The sequence below is a fragment of the Diprion similis genome, chromosome 2 (assembly GCF_021155765.1).
Source record: "Diprion similis isolate iyDipSimi1 chromosome 2, iyDipSimi1.1, whole genome shotgun sequence".
In the NCBI taxonomy this organism is placed as follows: Eukaryota; Metazoa; Arthropoda; class Insecta; order Hymenoptera; family Diprionidae; genus Diprion; species Diprion similis.
Window position 1 is genome coordinate 12,228,869 of NC_060106.1, and position 27,775 is coordinate 12,256,643.

The 27,775-nt window shown below is 39.3% G+C and overlaps 1 protein-coding gene and 1 long non-coding RNA gene across 8 annotated transcripts; one reads left to right on the forward strand and one right to left on the reverse strand.

Moving 5' to 3' along the window:
* LOC124416014 (low-density lipoprotein receptor-like) lies at window positions 1-26,784 on the forward strand. 7 transcript variants are annotated; one of them, XM_046896823.1, is made up of 13 exons: window positions 3-434; window positions 3,144-3,269; window positions 13,712-13,834; window positions 19,393-19,512; window positions 20,100-20,222; window positions 21,930-22,367; window positions 22,613-22,924; window positions 23,034-23,334; window positions 23,452-23,743; window positions 23,840-24,320; window positions 24,848-24,931; window positions 26,049-26,317; window positions 26,602-26,784. In XM_046896823.1, the coding sequence occupies exons 1-13, from the start codon at window positions 341-343 to the stop codon at window positions 26,644-26,646; spliced, it is 2,808 nt and encodes a 935-aa protein (XP_046752779.1). In that variant the 5' UTR covers window positions 3-340; the 3' UTR covers window positions 26,647-26,784. The 7 variants fall into 7 exon arrangements, with proteins under 7 accessions (XP_046752781.1, XP_046752779.1, XP_046752783.1 ...); XM_046896825.1 differs by lacking the exon at window positions 24,848-24,931 and having other exon boundaries at window positions 1-434; XM_046896827.1 differs by lacking the exon at window positions 20,100-20,222 and having other exon boundaries at window positions 6-434.
* On the reverse strand, window positions 24,079-25,891 carry LOC124416019. Its single transcript, XR_006930748.1, has 3 exons — window positions 25,723-25,891; window positions 24,811-24,979; window positions 24,079-24,397 (listed from the first exon to the last, which is right to left on the reverse strand). It is a non-coding gene; the product is annotated as an uncharacterized LOC124416019 (long non-coding RNA).
* Window positions 26,785-27,775: the final 991 nt, after the last annotated feature.

A 27,775-nucleotide genomic window follows, 5' to 3' on the forward strand; every position in this document is an offset into this window, starting at 1 on the left:
GCGAGTGAGACGTGTAGAATCGTGCGAGGCGGGTGTACACGCGAGTTGACTTAAGAGCATTATCGGTATTTCGGCGTAAAAGCGTCGACGTAGAAATCCAGCGATCTCACATCGTCGTCGTCGACAGGGTTGAACCGGGCGACATTCGCTCGAAATTCGGATGCCTCCTCGCGCGCTGTGATTGCAAGACGTTTCCTACTCTCTCCGCGTCGTCCGCTAGTGTTTACCAAATCGGTGCTAGTGGTGGCGGTGGTGGTGGTGCTGGTGGTGGCGGTGGAGGAAGCTGGGAGGGTGACTCCGACGGAAGAGGAGTGCGTCGTGTTTCAGAGAAAGGGGCGACATGGGGTGGAGCTATATTCGCAGGCTGTCCCTGCTCTTCTTCGTCCTGGCGATAACAGCCTCTGTCAACTTCGTTCACGGTTTTTCCACCGAAAGTAAGTCCGAGTTCCTGCTTGACTAAGCTACCTTTACCTCTACCTTCTCGTCGGACGGTTGACGTATTGTGGGAACAACGCCGCGAAGATCTCGAAGCGACGATAACGGGCTCACGCGTGTCGCGTCTCGGCAGCCCGGCTCGATTAATAATATGTGCCTGTGTTCGTGTCTAGTTTGAAACGGGCGCGCGTGTCTCGGCACGATGATAGAAATGTCAGAGAGGGATAAACGACAATCGTCTAATATCTAATCACCGGAGTATTCCTCCTTTTTTGCGTCTGACGCTCGGATCCGTCGCTGCTGCGCCTCCTTGGAAATGATACATATACAAACGTAAACTTGACAGATAGAGAGCTAAGTGGGCCAGTGTCAAGATAGTCGTATCAAATACAAATGCGTCCACCTAATTGTAGAATCGGTTTGTCCGATCCGTGGGCTTAACTTTCGACTTTCGTATAACGCGTTCGCGCTATGGCAGGGTCAGTTATAAACGAGCGAGTTACCGTTTTGGCCCACGATCAACGACGGCTAGAGTTTCCTTTTGGCCCGTTTCGCTACACGTTCCAACCTTTTTCATTACACCCTAACAAGTTCAATCCGCCAATGTTTCTTCTCGACGCACGCGTCTCTGTTGTTTGCGTGAACATCAGACGCGCGCCGTCCGATCCTCGTATGCATGCGTGTATTCATGTGTGTGTAGAGACATGTGGACGTATGTACCCATTTCTTTATTGACGTGTCATCGCGTCGTTGCGTGAATCGCCTTTCGAAAGTAGCCAAGGTGCGCATAATACCGTGCGTAAACATTTCCACGCGTGCCTAATCACGATTACCCTTCCCTACTTCCGCTGGGCTAAAGAAAAAAAGTGTAAAAACAAAACACCGATAACGTCTCGCGAGAAGTCCGCAAGTCAAAGATTGTATTTCATGCAATCACAACGTGCGAAAAGAAACGCCGAAACTTTATACGTCACTCATTCATTAACTCCGTTATCGGCTTGTCACAGCTTCAACGCAGGTCACACACATGTTGTGCATGATTAATAACACGATTCTGACTCATCTTCTTTCCAGCGATATTTATGATGCGTGTAAAATTATACTTCAGTTGTAATATACCGTTTCGATTGTCCGTAAACATTACGTCATTCGGATACTGGGCATTTTTGGCACTCTATGATATATTTATGTTTGGTATAAACGAAGTTTTGTCAGTGGCGTGACGTTTTCTACGAAAACAGAATTATCGCCTATCCTCGTCGATTTAGTCATTTAATTACTATCACGATAAAATTTTTCACAGTATATACGCTTTCGAAACGGCGTGACATGAATTTTTTTTACCACTGATGTAAAAACAGTGCGACGTACATTTTTCTAAACCTTAGTCTGTAGAAGTTGTGCGAACGACGATCAATAGTTTACTAAAGAAATTTCATAACACGGTGAAAGGAACGAATCGCGTGTATATGATTAATGAACTTAATTTTTTATCATTAGTTCATTTTTACAGAACGAATTCAACGCGTGAAAGATGAAGTACACGTGAAGCTGATCCGATTCACGTGTCGTAACAAAGTCACGTGTGGGTATAATATAGCATATCACTCGCGTAAACATGTCGAATTGCCAAAAAAAAAAAAAAAAAAAAAAAAAACAAGACGAAAAGAATCATACAAGCATGTAGAAAACTGGCAAAAACGTCGTCTCCGAAAATAAGCATGAAAATGCTAAAAATAGATGTGTGAAATTTTCACATGGCGAATAATATTCGTGTCGCGGGGAAAGAAAAATATTATTTGCAACAGATGAACGTACACGCAGTCGTATCTTTGCTTGCAATTAGTTAGACAGAGATAAAACTATTTTTATTTATTTATTATTTATTGCTGCAGCACATCTCCATTCACCTCGGTATAGAAATTTTTTCTATCCATCCAAATAACAATATTCATCCAGTTCCCAGTGTGTAATCAAGGTGATGTAAATACGTCAGCGTGTCTAAAGCCTTGAACGACGATTTTCGTCGGATAAACAAACGCTTTGCGCGTTTGGCACACGTGTCCGTGGGCCCGAATTATTACTTCGTTTCGACTAGCTTAGATATAGTCAGATTCTATAGAAGTTTGTAATGACTACGTATGTACGATGACGACGCGTCGCATAATATACAATGTAACGTTCCATAATTCACAAGTCCGTGGAATCCGATCATCTTAAAATACCCATAAATTCCTGTACAATACTCAGTTAATTTCTCGATTTACGAGTCCTCGATAATTGGTTTCACATAATTTCCTTAACGTCAATTATACCCAGACTAGCAGATCACCGGTGTGTGATTGTCGAGAAAAATCTCTCTGAGCTCCAGGCACGTTTAAATTCGCACTAGCCTCTCCACCATCGTCTCACATATTGCAGACAATAGGTGTGTCCAAAGCCCGTGCAAGTTCCGAAGCTTTCGGCACACCGCGAGCTAAGATTAGATAATCGAAAGTCGGGTCTTCGCGAGGGAGCAGCCTCGGTTGTCGGGAAGAAAGTCGCGCGTATCATCTGCAGTTGTCAACTATTTACACTTGCATACCATAGATACGGTTAGCAAACGTAGAGACACGTCAGTCGGAGACATATTGCTTGTCAGGATGAGATAGTTGTGCTTATCTATCCCTAAAATGAGTCTCTCCTAATATGATTAATTTGAATTCCAGGTGCGGGCGCATGTCCACTACGACAATTCCGCTGCGAGAACGCGAAATGCATACCAGTTACGTGGGTCTGCGATGGAGATAACGATTGCGAGGACAATTCCGACGAGCGTACGGAGGAATGCAAATGTGAGTAGACGCACTCACGGTCGCCCTCTGTACCTGTGTCCACGTAATACGTAAGCAATTACTGCACCACGACGCATGTGTAACCACGCACGCGCTACATAATGCATTACGTATGTGCAGCAAGGATATAATAGAGAAAGGGGCTGATGCACATGGCGCCGGTCCCAGACTTTACATACGATGTCTCTCTCTCTCTCTCTCTCTCTCTCTCTCTCTCTGCCTCTCTCTCCCTACTTTGGAATAAATGCTTCGACCACTTTATGCCGGTTCACCCTCTTCACCTCTTTCATACTACTATACGTACTCTGCGGAATTAATCACCAGGCAAAACAAGAATACGTGTTTTGCGAGGAGGGTGGTCTTTTCGTGCAGGCACTCTACGCACTTAACCATGCATGTATAACTCATACTAGTGTTGTGCATGTACTATTGTATTGTGTGCTATTTTAATAAAGAAGCCAATTTGTCACCCTCGCAGTTTAGTGTTTTAAAAATAATCGATGATGAGATCTGAATCGGATGATAGATTGAGAGATTACTTTCTAAATCACTCCTGTTTTCATGCACCTATTTCAATATCGCACTTAGATTACGTTGAAACTAGCAGCCGGATTTCTAACTCGTGCCAAAAAATCAGAAAAATATTTTATTGGCGTCCCAAATTGTTGTTGTAATAACCCAATATCAGCAATATAGATTGAATAAATTATTCCAGATACCGTACGTGTAATCGCCTGCTCATAATAGCTTCAGCTTTATCATTCCGAGTCTTAACTTCTAAGTGGATAGTTTTAATCCGCGTGTATGTGACTTTTACATTCGGATCATGTTTATTCAAAACTAATGTCTATCCTGGCAAAATTTATGTCATCACAGGATTGATACCTTATACTCAACTCGAAGCATATAATTTAATTTTATCTCCGATAGCTATGTTTGCCAGATTTTGAACGAAAAAGCCATGAAACTACTTTGTGTAGTCTTCTGAAAAAAGTCACAATCTTTTTGCTATTCAAGTCTGAGCGACGTCAATGCGGTTAATAACCGATGATAATTATACTTTACAAATAGGGTCATTAATATTTCTTTAATCTGCGACCCTTCTATCACCATATTAGTATCGACTGTTGCGCGCACTTACGATGACGTTTGCTAAAAATATACATTTCAATTTATTTTATCAAAGTGACAAACAAACGTATTTCTTTATCATCTGTTGCCGTGATTAAAGATATCTACACTTCGTCTTCGACCACTTTTATGATCGATTTTACCTGCACCATCATCGTACATGTTATACTTTTATTCCTGTACAGGATACGTGTGTTCACACGTATAAACGGATCCGTTCATTGATCGAAGCTACTTTGTAAATCACACGTCATAACTATCGGGATATATTTACAATATGTACAAAAGTGAAGTTTTCAAGAATCCCTGAGAAAATAACCCGAATTGCGTCACACGTTAAGCAAACACTTGCATGTCCTGCGGCCAAACGGAGTGTACAAGAAAAACTACACAATAAACTCATATTTCTCCAAGTTACTCTTGCATAATAGGTGAAAATAAGTGAGATATAAGTACCGCGTGACTTGATATTGCTTGAATACGCATTAATTTCACAAATTAGTTCACCGTAATATACAAGCTTCAATAATTTGGCGTGTAAAAATAATAAATAATTCTAAACGACACTCTAACTCATTCCACACCTATATTGTAAACCTGATGTAAAACGCAACTGCGTAGTAGAATCACCGACTCGATCCTTGTTGGCAAATCAAACATGTTTGTCCATCCCCACCTGCATCGACTAGAGAGTATGTATGTACTGTACATATCTACACATTGTTTCGTTTTCATATAATTATATCGTGTCCTAATACGACGCCTACTTGCTCAACTGTAATTAGGAGATAAAATTTAAAATGCCCACGTTTACACGAGGTTATAAATAACCCCGGCCGAATTTCGAATAGCTGTAATTTTTAACAGATTGTCCACCTGCGAGTAAACAAACAAGTACTACACATTGATACCTACATACATACGTTTTATGATATTATTTATACGTTTGTGTGTGTGTGTTATATATATTTATATATGTGCAGTCTTACGAGTTGAATATATATACGTCAACGATGAATGGAGCAGCAGCAGCCGCCTCAGACGTTGCGGTTTGAGCCAATTTCAGCGCGTACCTATACAGAGTCGTACAAGTTGGATCCACTACCGTGAAAATATCACCCGAGTTACGTTGGGATGAATATCGAGTTGCGAAATATGCGCATGTGCAAACACATGTAATAACATTGCGAGGAATAGTTGTGACGACTCACCTCTCGTCACGTCGCGTCGCATCACGTCGTATCGGCGTTTCCCCTCTCCGTCTCCATGTGATCATGACGCTTGTCAAAAAACGAGTCGTAGGTATACCTATACGACTGCAGATAAAGATCAATGAGAATATGTTATTTTTGTTACTTATTAGACCGATCAGCTTAATGTGTCGTCGATGATTTGTCTCTGATTCTGTTATCACCGGAGAATAGAAAGTCAGAGTAATTTTAGACATCTTTATATTTATTATATGTATATATCATCGAAACTGAGTAGTAAATTGTGCTCGAGTTTTACATTTTTGTATTTTCATTTATAGGAATTCTATGTCTTGAAAAGAAAATATTATTTTCATTTGTTCTATTGAAACAGAAACTAGACAACACACGCATGTATAGAAGCACACATAAATTCGCGAAGATTTCGAAGAAATTCGTGGTTTATTAGTATGTATTTTTTTTTCTTTTTGTTTTTTTTTATCATTACTTTTGCTTAAAATTTTTATGCGTTGAACCGTGTGTATAGGAGAGAGAGAGAATTACCCTGAAATAAAAAAATAGAGCAACCTGATTAAATTACCGACCGACGTTCTGTTATGCAGCTATTACTAATGGAGTTGACGCGACGTAAATAGCAGGTGCTAGGAATACCTGGAAAGTCCATGATAAAATCAGTCCGTGCTTTACCATTAAAACGAAATTTTTCAACTGTCTTGTGTTATGATTCGACACACGAGAAACACGAACAAAGCAACTTGTTATTTCCATTTGAATGCTGTTGTTCTTTGGAAAAAGCCAATTTATATCTAGTAGATCAGATTTAGTGAACGTCTCGAATTCTTCAAAAGACTGAATTTAATATTCCTCGATAAAAGAAAAAACAAAAAAAAAAACAATCGAGAAATATCGAGAATTGAAGAAGATAGAAGTTGAAATTTTTCTTTGTCAATATCTGTGCCGCGTTTTGCGTATTATTCGAAATGCAAAAAGAGTTATTCTTTACATTCTTTTACATTAGATCTATCTACTAAAATATTTACCTCTATGTCTACCATAGCCTTCGAACAATTTGTAATTACATATGAAATCATGCAACGTTCATCCACCTAACGATATTTCGATTCAAGCTGCGAGATATTTTCTCTTCCATAGGATTAGTTGAAAAGTATGTACATGAATAATATAAATCGACGATACTTATCGCACGACTCTATTGAGAATGTAATACGGTATTGAACGGGTGTATTATATGGCTATAAGATATAGAAGTGTAGGTCTATTCAGGGATCGAACGTCAATACTACCCGGTATCCTTCTTATCATTTGGAATTGCGCAGATAACTACTTTAACGAGAAAAGTTTTATTGTGACTCTGACGACTGGTTCTATCTCTAAATTCCATCTTATAAAGACATTAAAAAAGCCGTCTTCTTTATTAAAGGTACGAAGAACGAAGAAACTAAATTCTTTAATTCCATTCATTACACGTAACAACTTTAATACTGTTTTCACTTTTTATCGTACATCTTTCGTTTGACCTGTCAGTCGAGATAAACAACTGTACCCAACAATTGCTTCGTAGATTCATTGAACTGGTTTCCCTTAAAATTATATAGTTTAAATAATAAATGTCAACTTGAGAAAATGTATCATCTTTGAAAAAAAATATTTGATTTACTCGTCCGTTCAAAAACCAGTTATCAAAGAAGCCTGAAGTTCCCGTAACTAGTTCGTGTAAAAGAAAACATGTAGATACATATCTGACGTACACACATTGTACTTATAAAAGAGATTTATCATTTTAAAATTACCGTCTCTATGCATACCCTTCCATACGCCGTGAAGATGACGAGGTGGTGAGACTCGGACGGGCTGCAAAGCGAGATGCGAGTCGTCGTGAAAAAAAGTATGGAAAAAGCGAATAAATTACACAAAAAGTAAAACGACGAAAAAACGCAATCAAAGCCGCGGGACAAACGACGCGACGATGCGACCGAGTTACGATAAGATTGGCAAGAGGAGAACGCGGACTTATCGATCGCCAGCAGTTGGTCGGTCCGTCGGTCGGTCGGTTTGTCTGTCTGCTGTCCGTTCGTCCACCCGTCTTTCTTTCTTTCTGTCAGTCTGTCTGTCGGTCGGTCGGTCGACGTCTGTACCAACTCCGTATGTCCCTCTGTCCGGCTGAGGTGCTTTGCAGTTTGCAGTTATCCCGGATGCTGTGCTGTAGCAGGCGTTATCCTCCGGCTCGAATTCCCAGCAACGCGACTCCAACTCAAAGGAATCCCTTTTCCTGTCTCTGTCTGCCCTTCGCAACGCTCTTACATAATGCAATATTCTCCTCTCGAGCAGAGTTTATATTCTGCTCTTTTACTCCCTGCATCATGTTTTTATTTACCTTTGAAATATCTGCAATTTTCTTTGTTCACTTACGTTTATATCCTCGTTGTACGTTATACCGGAATGCGTAGAGATCGGAAGTAATGAAGGTGTAACGGAACTTCAGAGGGAAAAAACCTCCTCGAAGAGCCTTGTTGAATTGGGATGAGAAATTTATTGCTACAAGAGGCTCGGTGCAGTCGCGAGCAAAGTACATAAAGCAAAGAGCGTCGAGCTCGTCGAGAATATGATGTTATCCTTGTATGGGCTACTTCCAATTGACTAAAGCTCAGCACACGCTTGAGATGGAGAACTGAAAGGGTTTGAAAAACCTTTGTCAAACGATTTCGATTTGAAAGAAGAACCATTTTTCCCGAGTAGCTATACTTTTTCACTCAAATCGATCTTATCGCGTTTCACCAATTATACAACCGCGTAAATTGAATGGAACACTTGTTACCCCACAGTATAATTAGCTCGTTGAAACGAGTATGCGATCAGTAGCCTAAGAAAATCTCTGTTCACTCTCCTTTCCCTCTGTCAAAGAAGTTTAATTTTCTCACAATCAGATGTTAAAAGCGGTCGCTTTGTGCCCACGAAGGGCTTTATCTCTGAAAGAGAGGTCAACGCGGTCATTCGACGCGAAGATTGACCCGCTGCTCCATAGAGAGGAGCCCCATTGAGCATCAAGTGGCTATAATTGGTCGTCTTGGCGACAGACGCGCCCCCTCTACGGCGTCTGACTCGGGAGAAATCCTTCAAGAGTTATAGATTAGCATAACAGTGTCACACTTGGGCTGTATTCCAAAGAAACATTATGATATACCGTGGAAGAAAATATTCTGATTATCACAACAACCCCGAATACATTTTTGACATCTGCGTTACGCGCCGCAGAAGATCGTGCAATTTAATTGTTCAAGTCAATCGAATAGTATTTTTGTTATTAAATTTTCGCGGTATTATATATACGAATGTATGCTCAATTGGCGAGTACAGAAGATGACTGTTCTGTTTCGTGTTTCGTGGTTTTGATTTTTTTTTCAATCAAACGGTGAATACAATGATATGTGGCTTGAATCGTGTATTGATATGTATAGTTAATATGGCCCAAGTCGTTATTAATCGTCTGGCCGATTCGGACGTCTTGCTAATTCGGAGTCAAATTTCAAGGGAGTTTTCAATTTTTTTTTTTTTTTTTTTTTTTTTTTTACTATCTTTTCCATTTTCACTACCGCCTGCATTTCTATTGAAAATATTTGAATATTAAAAACTGAACCGTTACTTGTTCAAGGTTGAAAAATAGTTATTTTCGTGGCAAGTGCGCATAAAATATGGATTACTTGACGACAGTAGAGTGCCGCACGAGAGTCAAGAACTCCTCAATTGCGCACACGCAACAAATCCTATTTCTGTGCTAACTCCTGGCAAAAACAAGAATATTGTTTAGTTTTTATATAAGCACCAGTCCTTAAAAGTCGACTTTTAAACACTAGTGCTCATATAAAAACTACAAAGTAGTCAAGTTGTTGACGGAGGTAGCGCAGCAATAATGCTGATTGTTTTACTGATGAAAAGGTGACCTGAACCCGCGAACAAGATTTACTACCAACGCGTGCATAAATCTTGTACATCATACTAAATGACGACTGCTTTAGAACAAAAAAAAAAATAAATAAATAATGAAAGATAGAAAATCACGGTGCAACATATTGTGACGCAACAAGCTTTTTATGAAGACAAATGGAAAAGCATGCAACGCAAGCATAGTCGATATTGCATCAACCGCAAAATACGAAGCAAGTCGACCTCCAGGCTGTATCCGAGGTCGTATTGGCTAGTCGCCGTTTGTTCTTCTCTCATCGTCAGTGTTTATTTTCCCTTTTTACGAACCGTTCGACGGTGGCTTCATCCCGACAGAGAAGATCCTCCTCCACCTCCTCTTCCTCATCTTCCTCATCTTCCTCATCTTCATCCTCATCCTCATCCTCCTCAATTCTTGGACCCTGATGCCGTTGCACCACCGCAGCCTAGGGCGTGCAAGCAAGGTTTGCCCGAGTTGCATCAGTCACTCGAAGCGAATTCAGCTTTGGGTTCGTTGATACCGGATTATTATGGTGAAAGGCTGCCCCGTAGATCTTGTCGGCTGCTGCAGTAAACTGCATGTGGAGCGCATGGTCAGCCGATGGTTATTTGTGGTCGTAACATTGGCGTCGACCCGGCCTATCCCGCACACACCGCGTGCACATTTCGCATTTCGCACGATCGTCACTGCGAACCTTACCTATTGATTCACTCGAAAAGCCCGACGGTGCGGCTCGCGAAACGAGTAATGCTCTACGCGGATTAGATGAACGAGATAAACCCCAGACGACGATGCGCTGCACAGCACAGCACAGCAAAGCACTCGATTGCCATAATCCTGGATTACAATCCGGGTTTCATTACGAGAATTGTTGTTCTCTCCCTCTCTCTCTCTCTCTCTCTCTCTCTCTAGGGAGAGATATAATAATAAATCTGAGGATAAAATATTTCACCGTTCAACATGCAATTCGAACATATGTATATGTATATATATGTATACACATTGTATACATACTTTATAGGCGGATAAAACGAAATATGTAATCCGAAGGGATCAGAAGAAAAGGATAGACTGTCCATTCTGCCAAACTTGGCGGTCCTCATTTTCCTAACTTGATAATTTCCGTTTTTTCGCTTTTTCGCTTCGTGCACTTCCGCGGTACACGCGATAATGGGGTGAAGGTAAACCTGATTACTTGTACAAAACCTCAGTTTTACCCTGAACGCAAATTTCAAACGGTCACGAACAAAGGCCGCGGGGTTCAAGGGTGAATCAACAATTTCGATCGTGCGAGGGCGAACCGTTTTGACCTCATCCTCATCCTCACCCTCTCCTGTTAGATTCTATCACAATTTCTCCGAATTTAATTGTGTCGTCGGTTTACACGCGCAGCTGTGTCTGAACGGATTGTATCAGATATCCACACGAGTACCCTGTCCATACACATACCTAAATACAGCGTAGAATTTTACAGCGACACTAATTCGAGCGCGTATACCCGATGGTCCGTTAAATTTACGCCCATGTAGACCATCGTCCGCAACGCTGAAAATGGGGACGGGTGGTCCTTATCAGTGAGAAGCGCTGCCAAGTTTGGCCATTGAATTTGTAGGACACTCGACGAAGCGAAGGATGAGGATGAGGATGAGGTGCTGGTGCGGTAGATGGAAGAGAACAAAAGTATGTCAGATTCTTGCAAGCAGGCGCAAGACCTTCCTTATACTCTATACGTAGTCGCATGCGGTAATTGCAATAAGGTCTTCATCGCGGTCGGCGCACGAGAAGTCGACGAGAGGAGCCGAGTCGTCTGCATCCATCCCTCGCTTGGCGTTCACGTCTTATTCCAAGAACTCGGGCATGATGCCCGTCTTGGCTCCCCGAAGACCCCAACCTCTCGTCTCTCCAGCCCTCGCGAAACTCGAGACCCGAGACCCGAGTCGAGGATTCGAGGTCTCGGCTAGTGGTAATAACTTCGGATTGTGCACATCAACCCTTGTGGAATAGGAGAACCCTCTCTCCGTTCTCTGTGCAATAAATGCACCTTGGAATCTCTCCCCTGGGTTTACCCCGCTCTTTATCGCATATATCCTGAAAGTAGAGTAGTATTCGTTCCAGAGGCAGTCAGCCGGAGATTATCTCTACCAGTGATAAAGCAAGAATCGATGCAGAAATACATTTAGTATGATCAATTTGATGCCTTAAGACAGGAAAAAATGGCGCTTGAATTCAAGTGACTTCTGTGAATTGAAAAATTTCGTTATTATTGCGCAGGTCAATTTACGTGATTATTGATATAGCATAAGAAGAAAGTATTGACATCAGATGTCAGGTGATGAAACAACGAATTCAAGTGACTTCATATGAGTCCAAGTGTAACTTCTTGACACAACTTGAGGATGAATTCATGTGACTATAAGTGACTTGAAGTAAAAAACATTTCTACACAATACATCAGGTACCTAATTTCAGACGGTATAGGTTGAAGTGAATTCACACAAGTTCCGACAGCGTCTGGAGGTTCTCTTCGACTGCTCCACCTTGATTTATCTCGCGTTAGCCAAAAACCACGTTTAATCACAAGAAAGAAGGCTGCCTCGTTTGACGTCTATGGATCAGACCACGTCTCGTGCTTCCGTGTGGTTACGTATGGTATAAACTCTTGTGCGTACAAGAAGAGAGGGAGGGAATTGCAGGGCGGTAAGGGCGTCGGGTGGAGAAGTGGGTACCCGGTGATTATAGAAACGCAGCGGAGACGCTCGGTATCTGATCGCAAGAATGTTGCTTTTACACGCCCAGCGCCGTCGATCCAGGCTCGAATCTTGCCTCTCGGCCCGACTCGTTCCCCCCTCTGGATACCTAGTTATCGTCCTTCTGTTCCACTTACTTCGAATCGCGCCATTACATTGCCTCGCCGATGTGGTCGTCGTCGTCGCCTTTATAAAGTCTCAAGACTTTGTACGCCCAGGGTTCAGAAATCATCGGTACGAAAATCAAGAAACGGTAAGAAACAACGAGAATATAAAAAAGAAACGACATAACTACGTCCTTCCGTCCCTTCTGCGCAAATACATTATGGTTATAGCTGATCGTCTTGGGGAATACCCATAACGCACGGCTCTTACTATTTCCCTCATCAAACTGCGAGGCAGACTACAAATAATAACAGTAACAAAAATCTTTAAAGTAGAAGAAAAGTGCGACAAAAACAAATTTCTTATAACATTTTTCCTCGTTTCCCGAGAATATGTGCTACATAGACATCCTTCACTCTCCTTTTTCTTTTATTCGTCTCAGACATTTCCATCGCCTGCCCTTCACGGAGCGGATTTTAATTAATGCTTGTCTGATATTCTGTTGGATTTTCGTGATATTTTGTCATTACACATCTGGCAATATAGAGAGACCAGAGTTGCACTCTAATTGAGAACGACAACTACACACTATATATTAACTCAACTTAAATCTGGGTTTTGGAATATAATTTTCGCATCAGTTTCTTTGTTCTACATCGGCTTTATCCTAAATCAAATTCGTGAACATTTTCGCAGTAGCATAAAATTTGATATTAGCCTTAGTATTTTTCATCTCGATTCTGTAACCAACACATACACAGTTAAAAAATAAAACTCACGAAGATTCGATGACCCCTTGCCCGGCTATTATCGCTTCGTCCCCGAAGTTGCCGTTCGACGGATTGATTGACCCGCGTACGCGATTCGGATCACTCCACCGTTCATGGAACACACATTCTCTTCCGCTACAGCCGTCTCGCCTGATAATCGTTCCCTTGATCGGTCGGAAGACTGGTATATATAGAGTGGAGTTACCGCGTTCGCGAGTTTACAGCATCCGAGACTGGCTCCGCGCGAGGTTCGCCGATTCTGCCGAAGATATCTGCAGCCTCCGTGGTTCTCCGACGAAGACGTTGACCGTCACTCCCGCCATACCGTTGTTCAAATTCACGAGATAATTGACAAATTTTTTGCATAGGGAGGGTTTGGGAGTCCCAGAGATTAAAAATATGCCGCGGAAAAGAAATTGGCTGATGTTTGCGTCGTTTTCGTGTTTCGTGTTGATGTTTGACGTCTGTCAAACCTTGAACGGGGCACTGATCTTTGACGAGGCAAAAAATGTTACAGCTACCAAGGCCTGCACAAACGCGGAGTTCAGGTGTACCAATGGGCGATGCATTCTCAAAAACTGGCAATGCGATGGCGAGAACGACTGTCCCGATGGATCCGACGAAGATCCTACCATCTGCCGTGAGTATTTTTCACAATAATAATTGCGTAGAAATTTTTCCATGGTCTTTTATTTGGACCTGGTCTCGTTGGTTTGTTCTTAATCCTTTGTTTGACATTCAAAAGGATCGCAATGAAAAGCGTAGCAAACCAAAGCAAAGCAAAGGGAAGCAAAGTAAAGTAAAGTAAAGATTGTTAGAGAAAAAAAAAAAGAAAAATGGAAAATTTAAGGGGGAAATATAATCTTTTCTCAGCGCGCAAGCTTTCCTTCATACCTTGAAAAGAGTCTTTGTTCGTGTGTTTGAAATAATTGAAGTAATGAATTTTCGCTGCCTTTAACGTGTTGCTCTCTTTGAACAAATTTTAACAATTCAATCTCAAATAGTTACTCAACGATTATCCGACACGAGATTTCAATGTGCTTTATACCTTTACGCATGATCAATTTACCCTTTATTTTTCTCATCAAACAAACGATTCAAGAACAAACAATATCAGCCAGTGTACACACAGAAAAACAATTTTTCAACAATTTACGAAGTGTATTTGGGTGAAAAAAAATTATTTACCCGTTAAAGTATTCATCTTCGAACAAACAACTAATAACAGTTTCATTTACAATTAGTCAGTCGAGTTACACGGCTGATAACGTATAGTTTTTCGAAATATCGCCCATATGCAAAAGGTGCAATGATTTAGCTCAGTGTTTCGCAGGGGCAATAAGTTGGAAACGGCATTCCAGATATACGTACTTATAATTCTAAACGTCTTTGCATCGGGCAGACACGAACAGCTAAGTGCTGCGTAAGAGTAATTAATCTTTGAATGCAGCATAACGAAAGACGGGGCTGCAGGAAATGCTACCTCCGCGTATAATATCGGTCTTATCCTGCTAATCTCGGTTCATCCAGTATGAAACTTTGTCAATGTACTTGGCGCACGTGTCTAAAAGTGCACACTACTCGTCGTCTCAAGTCACGATCACGATTATAGTATAGATATACATATGTATGTACATAAATATATGCGTGTGTATATAAATCATCCATATTGTCACCTCATTAATACGGGCTGGAATTATTTGCGTCGTGAACGATTATCAAGCAATGCTGACATCGCCTTCACCGTTGACCTATTCTAATTTCTGAATATACACACTCGTTATTGCGAAAGTTTTAAACAAGTGTCGATTCGACGAATACGCAATATGCACGAGCTTAGTCGTATATATAAACGTATGCGATGTAGGAAGGCATAATAAGGAAATGGTTAACAATGATTGATATTGAGGTACAATGTTCAAACTAGTCAAGATTTTGAACCAGTTATTAGACGGAAGATTTCGAGTTTCTGCGAGTAGTAACAACACAACGCCTGTCTAAACGGAATGAAATTTTTTTAGATAGGTTTCTCGATGTCGTCGCTAATCGCGTCAATCACCCACCTGAAACGCTCGACGAGAATTTTTTAAGTCAAATTTCTTTGGGCTCCTCTGGATGTGAATCAAATACGCGAGAGTCCGTGGGTTATTTTTTTAATTCGATGTTAAGAGTTATTAATTTTATCTTAATTTATCATCGAAGCAATGAGGAAGCTTTGTGTAAATTCGCGTTATCGACGATTCCGCTAAAAAGACAGTTTAACGATAATTCACCATGCGAAAAATATTTACCGAACTTGAAAACAATAACAAAGAATAAACTTTATTATGTAGTTATTGCGAATTCTAATCGTTATATCGTATGCGATAATTTTGGATAAACGTAAAAATTTCTTGCACTCCCTACTAATCGTTATCAGTTATATAACATAAATTTATGATTGCTCTATGTATACGAAGTAGTTTAAAAACTGAATAAACTCGCTGCGACTTCAAATATTATTAATTTTTCCCCAACGACGGAAGTGCAATAAATTTTTGAAAGGCATTTATTTAGTCCTACGAAAGTGATTACGGTTTGAATTATCCTGCCGCCTGTCGAATGAAACATCCTTTCCATTTGAAATGATTTGTGGCAAATGTCGATGCCCCAAGCTAGACGATATATCCGCTCAACTGTGGAGCACGAGTTGCAGTGAGTGAACTGATCTTTGACAGTTGGTTATTGCCTCATTGGTTTCACGGGGTTATCGGATTTTCAGAGTTTTTCGCTCCAGTTCCAGTCTTGTCTTTGATCCCCTTTCAAGCGGTAGAAAAATGAATTCTAGAACGTAGTAAAATGCGTATAAAAATTTCGACGCCGTTGCGCTATTATCTATGTGCATGTGTATACTATATATATATATATATATATGTATATATGTACGTTATACAGCATTCACGTCGCAGTTTTGATCGATAATAAAAATTCTGTCTCCGCTCGCCAGCAGCTTTCATAATCATACCGTGGCACAACAATGATATTTCAGTTAGTTTAAAAGCGGTCGAACTGCGAGTTGAACAATCGCCCAGACTCGATAAGCTTTTTGCATTTTGAATTCTGCTGAAAGCTCGGAAATAAATTAGCAGGCGTTCAATATAGTATAATATAGACCAAACTTGTACAAGTCGTATACCTACAATAAAGCAGTTTCCGTAACTCACTCGACTGTTGAAATCCGTATCAAACGGCCCCCTATATTGAAAACTTTATGGAGCCCAGAATCTATTCCTTAAGCCTGAAGCTACAGGTTACAACAACAATTTCAAACCCCCGTCACTTTATGGATCTCATATTTACATACTTCACAATTCTCCGGTAGATTTGTACCTTTAGTCCTTCGATAAATTCCCGAGCACCCGAGCTATAGTTCTTTAACCACGAATTCCGCAGCATTTGGAGTTTGAAAAGCTAGGAATCGGCTTCCGTATGATGCAGACGAATTATTGGATAATCGGCTGTTATATAATTACGTAAAAACTCACCACTTCATTCTGGATTGAAAACGTTTAGGAAGAATTATCCACTTTACAATATGCTTGCACTTATGTTCACTGCACTCAGAAATACGCAGGATAAATCGTGCAAGTGGTCGTTCATCCAGTTTGAAAAGTAAAATCCTTAGCTTTATGGAGCCACGTAACTCCAAAGAGATTCACATCGAAAGAACCAAGAAGTTTCTAAAAATCAAATCATCCATTTTATAATGCGTATAAGACACTCAAAACATTAATCAATTTTATCGATGGTATGGATTACATAGTCTACCACTCATATATTAACAGGTTCATCAAAATGCCCGATGCAATTAAGTTCGACGGTCTTCGGGCGTAATTAGCAACGCAGCTTTTCTTTAGTTACTTTGTCGATTCGGGCACTATGATGCTGCCCACGTACACCCTAACTGGCTGACCTAGGGATCGAATTCTCGTTGAATGTTCTACGGCCTTCGTTGACGGCAAAAATTCACCTGCATGGACAAATTCACCTGCGCATGTATATATATAGGTATATGCCCGCCCGTGTTCCAGATATTTAAAAAACGGCTGATGCGTCGAGCACTTTCTATACCCAAGGTTGTCTCGAACTTTGCACTATTAACCCCGAGGAAAGGGCCTTGGGTACAACCGCGAAAGCTACTCGTTTTCAGTCCAGTTGCCTCGTCGAACGTTTATACCAGTCTTGTCCTACACGTGCTGGAGATTATCTTGAAGATTAAACGTGTAACCTAACAAGACAAACGAGATGACCAATCGCCAATTGCAGCTTTTCGAAAAGCTCGAACGTTCTTTTTTATCGCTAACTTGACAATGCTGCAAAAATTCTCCTCGCGCACACGTCTTGCATGTGCCCTGGCCGCGTTCCAAATGCTGACATATCGGATTTAGAGTTCAAAACAGCCAATACAGCGGCTTCCAAGGGCCTTTAAGGACCTCCCAGTTTATATAAAAAAGGGCAATTAGCTTGTCGTGAGGTAGACCGCGTCGCTACAATTCTTCAATTTTTATCTTCACCTTCATCTCACTTTCGACTAGATCTGCTCAATTTTCCTCAATAACTTTCAAATCCAAAATCGTCTATAGAAGTAAAAGAAGTTTGATTGCCACCCCAACTGCAGCGTCACCATCACTTACGACGGTCCGTTATATTCTCAAAGGTATTGAATCGAGGAATATATCAAATTACCAGAGTCCCTTTCGCCTTGGAAGCAAAGAGTCCCTCCCTATCTTCCTATATCAAAATTTTAGAGATCCACCTAAGGACCGTTATGAATGTCGACGACCATGTCTAGCCTTCAAATGTGTTATAAACATGCATTGGCTTTGTCACTGCTGCAGTATCTATTAAAATACCTAAAAAATTATCATACACGTGGGCATTTTGCATAAAAGCAAAGACTTTTATTATGCAAGATTAGTTAACTTCTTGAATAACTAATTGTAAGGTAAATTGCATTGAGCGATTAATGAATCCATAAGTCCATAAAGTCAATATCTGAATGCAGCAGGCAGCTAAATTGAGGATAAATATTAATATAGAATGTGCCAGTGAAATAACGTTTATAGAATCCGCACGCTCGTGATCTATTAATCGGTATTTGATAGACCAAAAATGGCGTCGGTAGTCCTTGCGAAACTTGTTACTGATCATTTGTAATAGTAATCAGTCCGGGATAACCGTGACATGTCAATTAAATCAATTGCATGTCGCCACGCGCCGATAAGCGAAAGGGCGCCAGTTATCTGACTTGATTATGTAACTCGTTTTCCTTACAGGAAATCATTTTTCACGACCCCAGCACGCTGTATAATCAATCACTGCCGCATATAACTTCACGTACAGAAGCTTGAACCATACTTTCTCGCAGTAAAAATGTGTAACTTTAATTATGTACATATTGCTCGTAAACAAAGAAAAATGTTCGTCCCGTCACCGCGGCGTCATTGCCTTTAACAAGAAACCAGTATATACTATTTATTAAAATGGGTATAAATCAGTGCTGACATTCGGTGTCAGTGTATCAGTTTGTGTAGGCAGGTACAAGAAAACCTCGTTATTTTTCTCGCGTAACGGTGATGAAAACATGACAATTACCTACTAAGTAGCTACTGGTGACCACAATCCATGCGAGTAAAGGTTACAGCCACATCGTCTTGGTTCTACTTATGTGATTTAATAACTTGGTATTTCCGTTATAATTCAAGTACATGATAAAACGTTTGTTTACGTGATTAGAACTCGGTGTAGCATGGAATCGACATCGTTATTTTAAATATCACCCGATTACTCGAGAGAATTATACAAATTAATCACATGCCAGTTGTGATTAAGAGAATCGGTGAATTCGAAACTGAAAACTACTATCACGTTCTTTCCCAGAATTCTTAATAATTTCACCGTCGAAGACTTGCCTCCAGCAGAAAATAAGATTTAGAAGGCAAACTTACTTATGTAGTCATTGTGCAACTTCGCGATTAAATTATTTTCAACATCGGTTGAATGCATTTAATTTTTGATTCACCCTGCGAACTGTAAACCGATGGTTGTGCAAGAAGAACGCTACAAGAACGTATAAATTTTGCTGTAACAATTACTGTGTTGAAAAAAAAAAAAATCGTATCTGAGGGAAGAATAATAACTAATAAATGTCACGAAAAGGGTTTCGTCGATGCTCCGAAACGGAGTTCGAGTGCAGTCCCGGAGTCTGTATAACTAATGTCTGGGTCTGTGATAACCACGAGGACTGTGCCGATGGGTCGGATGAGAAAAATTGTCGAAGTAAGTTTGATCTAGGATGTTCCCGGAGGTGGTGACATATCTCTAGACGCGGTGAAGCTGAAGCGGAGAACGGTTGTACTCTGGAACCAGAGGAGAAATATTTAATGTGCAAACACTGCGCTTTTTGCGCACTGCCCATTCACGTAGAGCGTAGATTGCATATATTTCCCTGTAATTTCGTTATCCGCGATATATTTAACCGCATGGAATTATCGAAGGTTGTTGTACGCGAATGAACTTTATAATTTTCAACCTTTCACTCGATCTGTTATTAAATTCTTGTTCCATATTATAATCCACTATACGTGGTCACAGTATTTTCAAATCTTCGTAGTTTGTTCTTACAATTTAAAAGCTTGTTAAAAATGGTGAAATTTTGTATTGAAATGCAATCTACGTTGATTATCGTTGAAAGTGAAGAAATGGTGTTATTCATTATCGACTCGACTTTCGCGAATAATTCATTCATTGTCAAACTGACGATCCCGCATGAATATTTGCCTGTATTTACACATGGTTTCACGTCTAACTATTTCACGCGATTGTCTAACTGGTTGTTTCATAATCCCCGCCCTCGCCGTTTTTAGGAAGCAACAATTGCACTGCTGAACAATTCACGTGTCGCGGAGGCATCGGACAGTGTGTACCATTGACCTGGATGTGCGACGATCACCCGGATTGTTTGGATCGTTCGGACGAGACTGACTGCAGTAAGCTTATCTCTGAGATCTGGTGGAGTTACATGCTTACAAGTGTCCCTTTATAAATCGCTTATCACGCCTCTTACTGTAGAAAATATGTTCATTTTTACATATTTGACTTGATACTGTTTAGTCGTAAGCCTGTGCTTGTCATTGAGAATAATATATGCTGTAAGAGTTTTCTACTTGTTTAAAACACCTATTGTGTCCCTTCAATAATTACACTCAAGTAACGTAGCACGTGGTTGTTTTTCATCCTTTCCTGTATATCAGTTGCATGAATCAATTTTAGTCCTGGAAAATCATAATAACCGAAAACCTGACTATTTTCATAATCGCATGCCGACGGATTATCATATACATGGAAATCGTAATCGTCTACATGAATTATACCGATGTATTTGTATTTTCGGGCAGAAAACGAGCAGATTCTTTGCTGTAGCGTTATTTTCATATTTATGCTACCTCAGTTGCAATTCTTTTTGATTTTCACCGCATCGAGAGATATGTCCTACCTTACTGTGTAGTTTTAAATATTTCTACTGTGCTTTTATTTAGCATCCCTCAATATCCTCTCAATTTACCTCACTGCTATCAAAACATGATCCTCTCTAGGATCCCTTGCTTCCTTTATTACATAAGAATTTTTAACACTTCTAATTTTGCTCAAATTTCAAAGTAATCATATCAGTTCCCGATCCCAATTAATATAGCTAAATTCTTTATACGTTAGTACTTGTATATAATTCCTCTACCTCCTATACGTCTTACTATTTTTATTTTTTTATTAGCCACACCTTTTGCCACTGAGGCCAGTTTCCAAAAATCCTTGAGCACGAATTTGTCATTGAGTCACCCGGTATATTTATATATGTAAAAAAAAAAAAAACTTCCCCTAACTTTTAAATAATGGATCATCTCTTGGGTTCCTTTATTTCCATCCACATGGCAAAGGTCAAAAGCGACTTGCCTGTGAATATTTCAAGATCAGGGTGCCGCCAAGTATCCTTGAAGATAAGCAATATTTTTCCAAGCGAGCATACACTCTTGTAATACTATATCCGCGTATAGTAATGATATTTGGGCTCATAAATAGTATAGATCTGAAGTAGCAAAATTGTGTACTGAATACCATGAGTTTTTTTCTTCAATACTGATCCGAGAGGTCATCCGGAATTTGAATCTTACCACGTATTTTTTTCCGAAGTCCTAATAAATCACAATAATGATTTGCTCCTATATTCCTGAAAACGTCTTCACATAGAGTAGTCAAAATGATGATAAATTCTTCACTTATATGTATAATTATTGCTGAAATTTATATAGTTTGAAACTGATTTTAAGGCATAAATTTTTCATTGTCAAAAGAGTCCTTGAGGCCTCCTTATAATTATTCACGAAGCTGCTCCACTGATTTCAGCCAGTATAAATACTAGCAAAGCTTTAGCTGAATAAGCTATTACTTATTTGCCAATATATCAAATGATGAATCTAATTTGCCACTGGAAAAAATTTGACATTACAGAAAGCTTGCCGGGCACAAGTGAAGAGCATATAATTTTGTAAGCCTTCAATATTCAACAGCTCATTATTTATATGATCTGTGATATAATCATGCTTAAACTTTGACAATGAGTTCGATGAATATGATTTTCTCAGTGGATACGAAAATTAGAAAGACGATCTAAAAACAACTTTGTTTATTTTGAACGATAGATAACACTTGCCGTGCCGATGAATTCACCTGTGACAACAAGCACTGTATTCAGCGGCACTGGGTCTGTGATCATGACGATGACTGTGGAGATGGAAGCGATGAAAAAGACTGCCAACCATCAACGTGTCAACCTGATACACAGTTCACCTGCTCAAAGGGTTACTGCATCACATCACGGTGGCGATGCGATGGAGATTTAGATTGTCCTAATGGTTCTGACGAAATTGGGTGCACAGATAGTCCACCCGATGAGAGAATAAACCACTGTGCACTCCACGAATTCTCATGCGATGACCACATCACTTGTATACATCAGAGTTGGGTATGCGATGGCGCTAAAGATTGTCCCGATGGCGCTGATGAATCTCCCAGTAATTGTCGATCGGTCACTTGCAGACCAGACCAGTTTCAGTGCTCAGATCGAAGCTGCATTTCAGGTAAACACGTGTAGAAATAGATAACTAAGTTTTATGTAAAAGTTCAGATTGCATCATTCATCAGAAATCATTATTATTTGATAAAAATATTATGAATGACACAGTTTCGCTCAGGAAATTGATTTGTGACGAGTTAGTCCTTCGCAAATACCATGTACTAAGTGGTTTACAATTTATTTGATTAGACCAGTTGTTGAATGTGTAAACTAGCATACTAAATCGATTCCCAATTATTTATTTTACAGGACGTCTCTACTGCGATGGAATAAAAAATTGTCCAGATGGTGCTGATGAAAAAAACTGCACAGCAGCAGACGTTGTTTGTGACCCGCTAAAACAGTTCGATTGTGGTCATGGCTCATGTATACCACTGAGCAGTTTGTGCGACGGAAAACCTGATTGTTTGGGATGGGAAGATGAACCGCGAGATCTGTGTAACAAAAATGAATGCCTTGTTAACAATGGTGGCTGTTCACAGATATGCAATGATCTTCCAATTGGTTTCCGCTGCGAATGTAGAAGTGGCTACAGATTAATAAACAACCAAACTTGTGATGGTAAGATCTAAGTCACCGATTGAAATTTACTAACACACATTCGCATTTAAGAGTAGTCATAATCAAAATCCATCGATTTAACACTGTCAACTTTGCTCTGAAAATTTAGATATCGACGAATGCCTGGAGCCAGGAAGTTGTTCGCAGTTCTGTAAGAATGAAAAGGGTACCTTTAAATGCAGTTGCGATGCTGGTTATCTCAGAGATCCGCGAGACTTAACTCGCTGCAAAGCAGCTGAGGGCCACGCAAGTTTATTATTTGCTAGACGTCACGACATTCGAAAAGTAGCACTGGACCGTCCAGAGATGACAGCAATTGTAAACAACACCAAAATGGCAACAGCTCTGGATTTCGTCTTTCGAACTGGTATGATATTCTGGAGCGATGTCAGTGATAAGAAAATATATAAGTAAGTACCGAGCAACTGATCACATTTCATCCTTAGCTTAGAAATTCTGTCTTACAATAAAAACAACAAACAAACATTATGCACTGACTGACTATTTAATATTTTAATATTTTTCAGAGCTCCTATTGACGAGGGTAATGAACGAACTGTTGTCATTGATCGTGATCTAACTACATCAGATGGTCTTGCTGTAGATTGGATTTACAATCACATATACTGGACGGATGCTGAAAAAAATACAATTGAACTAGCAAATTTTGAAGGTAATATGAGAAAAACTCTGATAAAAGATCGCGTACAAGAACCCAGAGCAATTGCTGTCAATCCACTTGAGGGTTGGATGTTTTGGACGGACTGGGGTGACGATGCTAGAATTGAAAGGGCTGGGATGGATGGCTCGCATCGTTCGGTAAGTTTCGTCTGACTAAATAGGTAGTTTCTTAATCAGAAGCTTCCTGCAACGTATATATATATAGGTAATCAATAATGATATGTTTAATAACAGATCATCGTTGGAACCGAAGTGAAGTGGCCAAACGGTTTAACATTGGATTTAGTTGGAAAGAAATTATATTGGGTGGATGCAAAATTGAACAAAATTGCTTCTTGCAACTACGATGGATCTGGGAGACGCACTGTATTATACTCGCCTGATATTCTCAGGCATCCGTTCAGCATTACAACGTTTGAGGATTACATTTTCTGGACAGATTGGGATAAAGAAGCTATTTTTAAAGCTAACAAATTCACCGGCAAAGAAGTTGAGGCAATAACTTCTGTGAGGTCTGTTCAACACCCGATGGCTGTACACGTATATCATCCGTATAGACAACCTGATGGGAAAAATCAGTGTCAGGCAGTAAATGGGCACTGTAGTCACCTTTGCCTACCAGCACCAAAAATCAGTGCAAAATCCCCTCTTCTCAGTTGTGCTTGTCCAGATGGGCTCAGGCTATTACCCGATGGTCTCATGTGTGTCGAGAATGGTGAGTTAAAATGAAACTTTGCAGACAAATAGCCGGCAACAACTTATTGCTTGGGAATGCTAGATTGTGTGCCGTATCTAGACATAGATTATGTTTCATACTGGGCATTGTGACAGTATTTCATCATTATTCAAAATTGTTTGGAAGCTCAGTGCTTCGCTTCGTCACATTTCTCGATTCCGTTTTTTTTTTTTTTTTTTTTTTTCTTTCTCTCATTTCCCCTAGATAACACTAAGTATTTTTTGGACAATTTAGTCCTAGCTTGAAAATTGATTTTTAGATTCAAAGCAATCCGTATCATTTTCACCACCAACCATGCGTCACAAAAACTAGAACTTGACTAATGAGGGCTGGTGTGAATGCGATGGATTTCATTACACATCATCTACCCATTGATTTGATTATTTATTTGTATTGGATTTCATTCAAGGAATGCACGAATTTATTTTCAACTCGTCAAATTCGATATTTACAAATATTCACTGTTTACGTTTGCATCGATGTTGCATGAAAATGGGCTATTCCAGTAACGACAACAGTCTCACCAACCACCCAAGCTGTCACCGTGCCATTCAAGAAGTTTGAACCTTCCAAGGTCACAGTTACAATCAGTAAGTATGCAATTGGGTAGTACACAGCATTTTTTCAATACAGATCTCCTAAACAAAAAGTGTTTTGTAAATAATCCACTGTCACAAAGATTCTCTGATACCGTCTCAGCGTTTACTTTTACCTTACTTTTTTATCTTGTATTTTCAACTCTAGATTAAGTCGTTGTATATATGTAGATGGATCGATAACATATTGTGATATGGAAATATCTGATATGATTGTCAATGTCTAGCTGCAGAATTTACCTTTGTATTTCTTAGATCTTGTATATCGTTGTATATATCGTTTTATATCGTGAAAAAACTAAAAAGAAACCAAATTTTCCAAGTACCGAGTAAATTGTTTGAGTTGAATAAGTTCAATGTTTTTAGTTTCAAAGAATTTCGACTAACGATAGAAAGCTTATTGTTGTGACAATTGACTAAAAAGTTACAGAAAATGTTTTACAATTTTCACGATTCGGTTATGTAGTATGTAGATAGTTACTTCAGAAATTATTCCACAAAGCCTTCAAATTCATAATAAACGCCTATTGATCATTATATTTCATGAAATGTGCTCAGGCCATTTATTGAGAATGTTTGTAATATTCAATATTTTACACATTCGTTTCTATTGCGAAAATTAGGTGCATGAATAAGATTGATTCAGCCTTGGGCTATATAAATGCAGCATGATGCATGTTCGTGGTTTATCTATACACAGACAATGGTATGAGCATTCGCTCAAATTCAAAATTTGAGTAATAACATTAAAATTAGTGAATTTACTAATCTAATGAACAATTTACCACCTTTACTCCTTATTCTGTGATTTGATTCTTATTCCAGTTGTTGTCATTACTACTATCACCATTCGGTAGTGACCATTACAATTTCCATTTTCCATTCACAAGTTCACAAGCTTTTCTTACAAGTCAGCAAGTCTCTGTTTTCTAAAAATAAAGATCTTTCTTACTGAGCTCGTCTATTGATATTCTATAATTGTGTGAAAATATATTTTAGGTATACATTCCTAAAAATAAATCATGATATCCAAACAAGACCATGAAGAATCAATTTATGTTCAATAACAGTTGCAATAACATTAACGATTAACCATACGAATTCATAACAGGACCAACGAACGGTACCGACGGTAACGGAGGAGCTGGCTTTTCCGATGAAAAAACGGATCGTGGAATAGTGGCTGGAATTGTAATAGGAGTGGTAACACTGGGCCTTGCTCTTCTGGCTCTAGTAGCCTTTTTGTGCTACAGGCATTACCTACATCGCAACGTCACAAGCATGAACTTTGACAATCCGGTGTACAGAAAAACGACTGAAGATCAATTTAGTTTGGAAAAAAACCGTTTCCCACTTCCCGCTGCAACTGTTGGCGAAGAGGTAAGCCTTACCGTTAAAAATTTGAACTATATGCATATAGGTATGAAATTTCGTGGCAGAATTTTTCTGGAACAAATGTATTTACTACACTTAGCAACCGTAGCACAATTTAGAATTCGAATATATTGTCATAGTTCAGCATGGAAATAAGGTTCTTTCAATTAAAATCAATACTATTGTTATCAAAGTAAAACATCAATGACTTTTTCATGCCATTTATCCGGTGGATTGTAAATTTTTTTATTTCAATCATTGTAAAATTTATATTGTTTGTTTCCAAACAGGCTCAGGAACCGTTAACAAGTCCTGGAACCAATGACTACGTTTAAGACTCACTCGGCCTGCCATGGGGCCTTACAGCAGGTCAAGAAGCAAGCAAAAAATCATGAATGAATCAAAAATAGTCATCAAAATCTAACCGCGATGGTGCAAACACACGCCTGCCCAAATTCCCGCCCACCTGCCTGTCTATCTGTCTGTTTGCCTGCCTGCCTGCCTGCCAACTCAGCTGTGATTATGTTTACTTTTTGTACTGCGTTTGTTAATTTGAAATTTGATGAAAAAGAAACTAACTTAGGCCACTTGACATACTTCGTCCAAACGTTGTCCACTTTTGCCAATGGATATAAAAGGAGAAGGTACCATAATATAACCACATATAATCTTTTTGTATACATTTTACAAAGAGATAACATTATGTTATATGTTTGCAATCGAACGTGGCAAATAATTGATATACAATTGATGGACTTCTTAAATTCATCTTTTGATTACTGGTATGATATTTCTCAATTCTTGATTACAAAAGTAAGATTATTGTTTTTAAAATGCAGTACTGAAATAAGATTAAATTAGATTAAAAAAAGAATTGCATTTTCCTAATATATGTTGAAATATTCATTCAAAATTATCACTCGAATTTACAGTTACTCAAAGTTATGATTCAGCCGCGATAAACTACTGCAATTGTGATTATTTATTTCGTATACATAGTTTGTGAATTGAAGAGTAAAATTGCAAGTTTTAAATTTGGAAGAACATAGATATTTGCTGTCACGTACTTTGAACGATTTCTCCTTTTATCGCTTTGGCTTTAAGTGGTCGAGCGATACTTGGCACGTCCAAAATATATTTAGTAGCTGCTCATTTCGGGATGAGTAGCTCATATCACAAAAGCCATTTTAATTAGATTCTTTTAGTTAATTGTCGTTAAGATTACGTATTAGAGTTAATAAAAAAGCAACATAGATGTAATAAGAGCAGCTCAATGACACTAAGTGTGACTGTGCGTTTGTTAGTTAATCCAAGCTATGGTACGGTTCTCAACCTACTAAAAGTCAGTGTACGAGTATGTGTATAGAAGTAAAATCTCAAAATAAGAAATTATACTTATTAATAATATTATTAATTATTATATTACACTATTGAATGTGAAATTTTTATGTTTTACTCATAAAT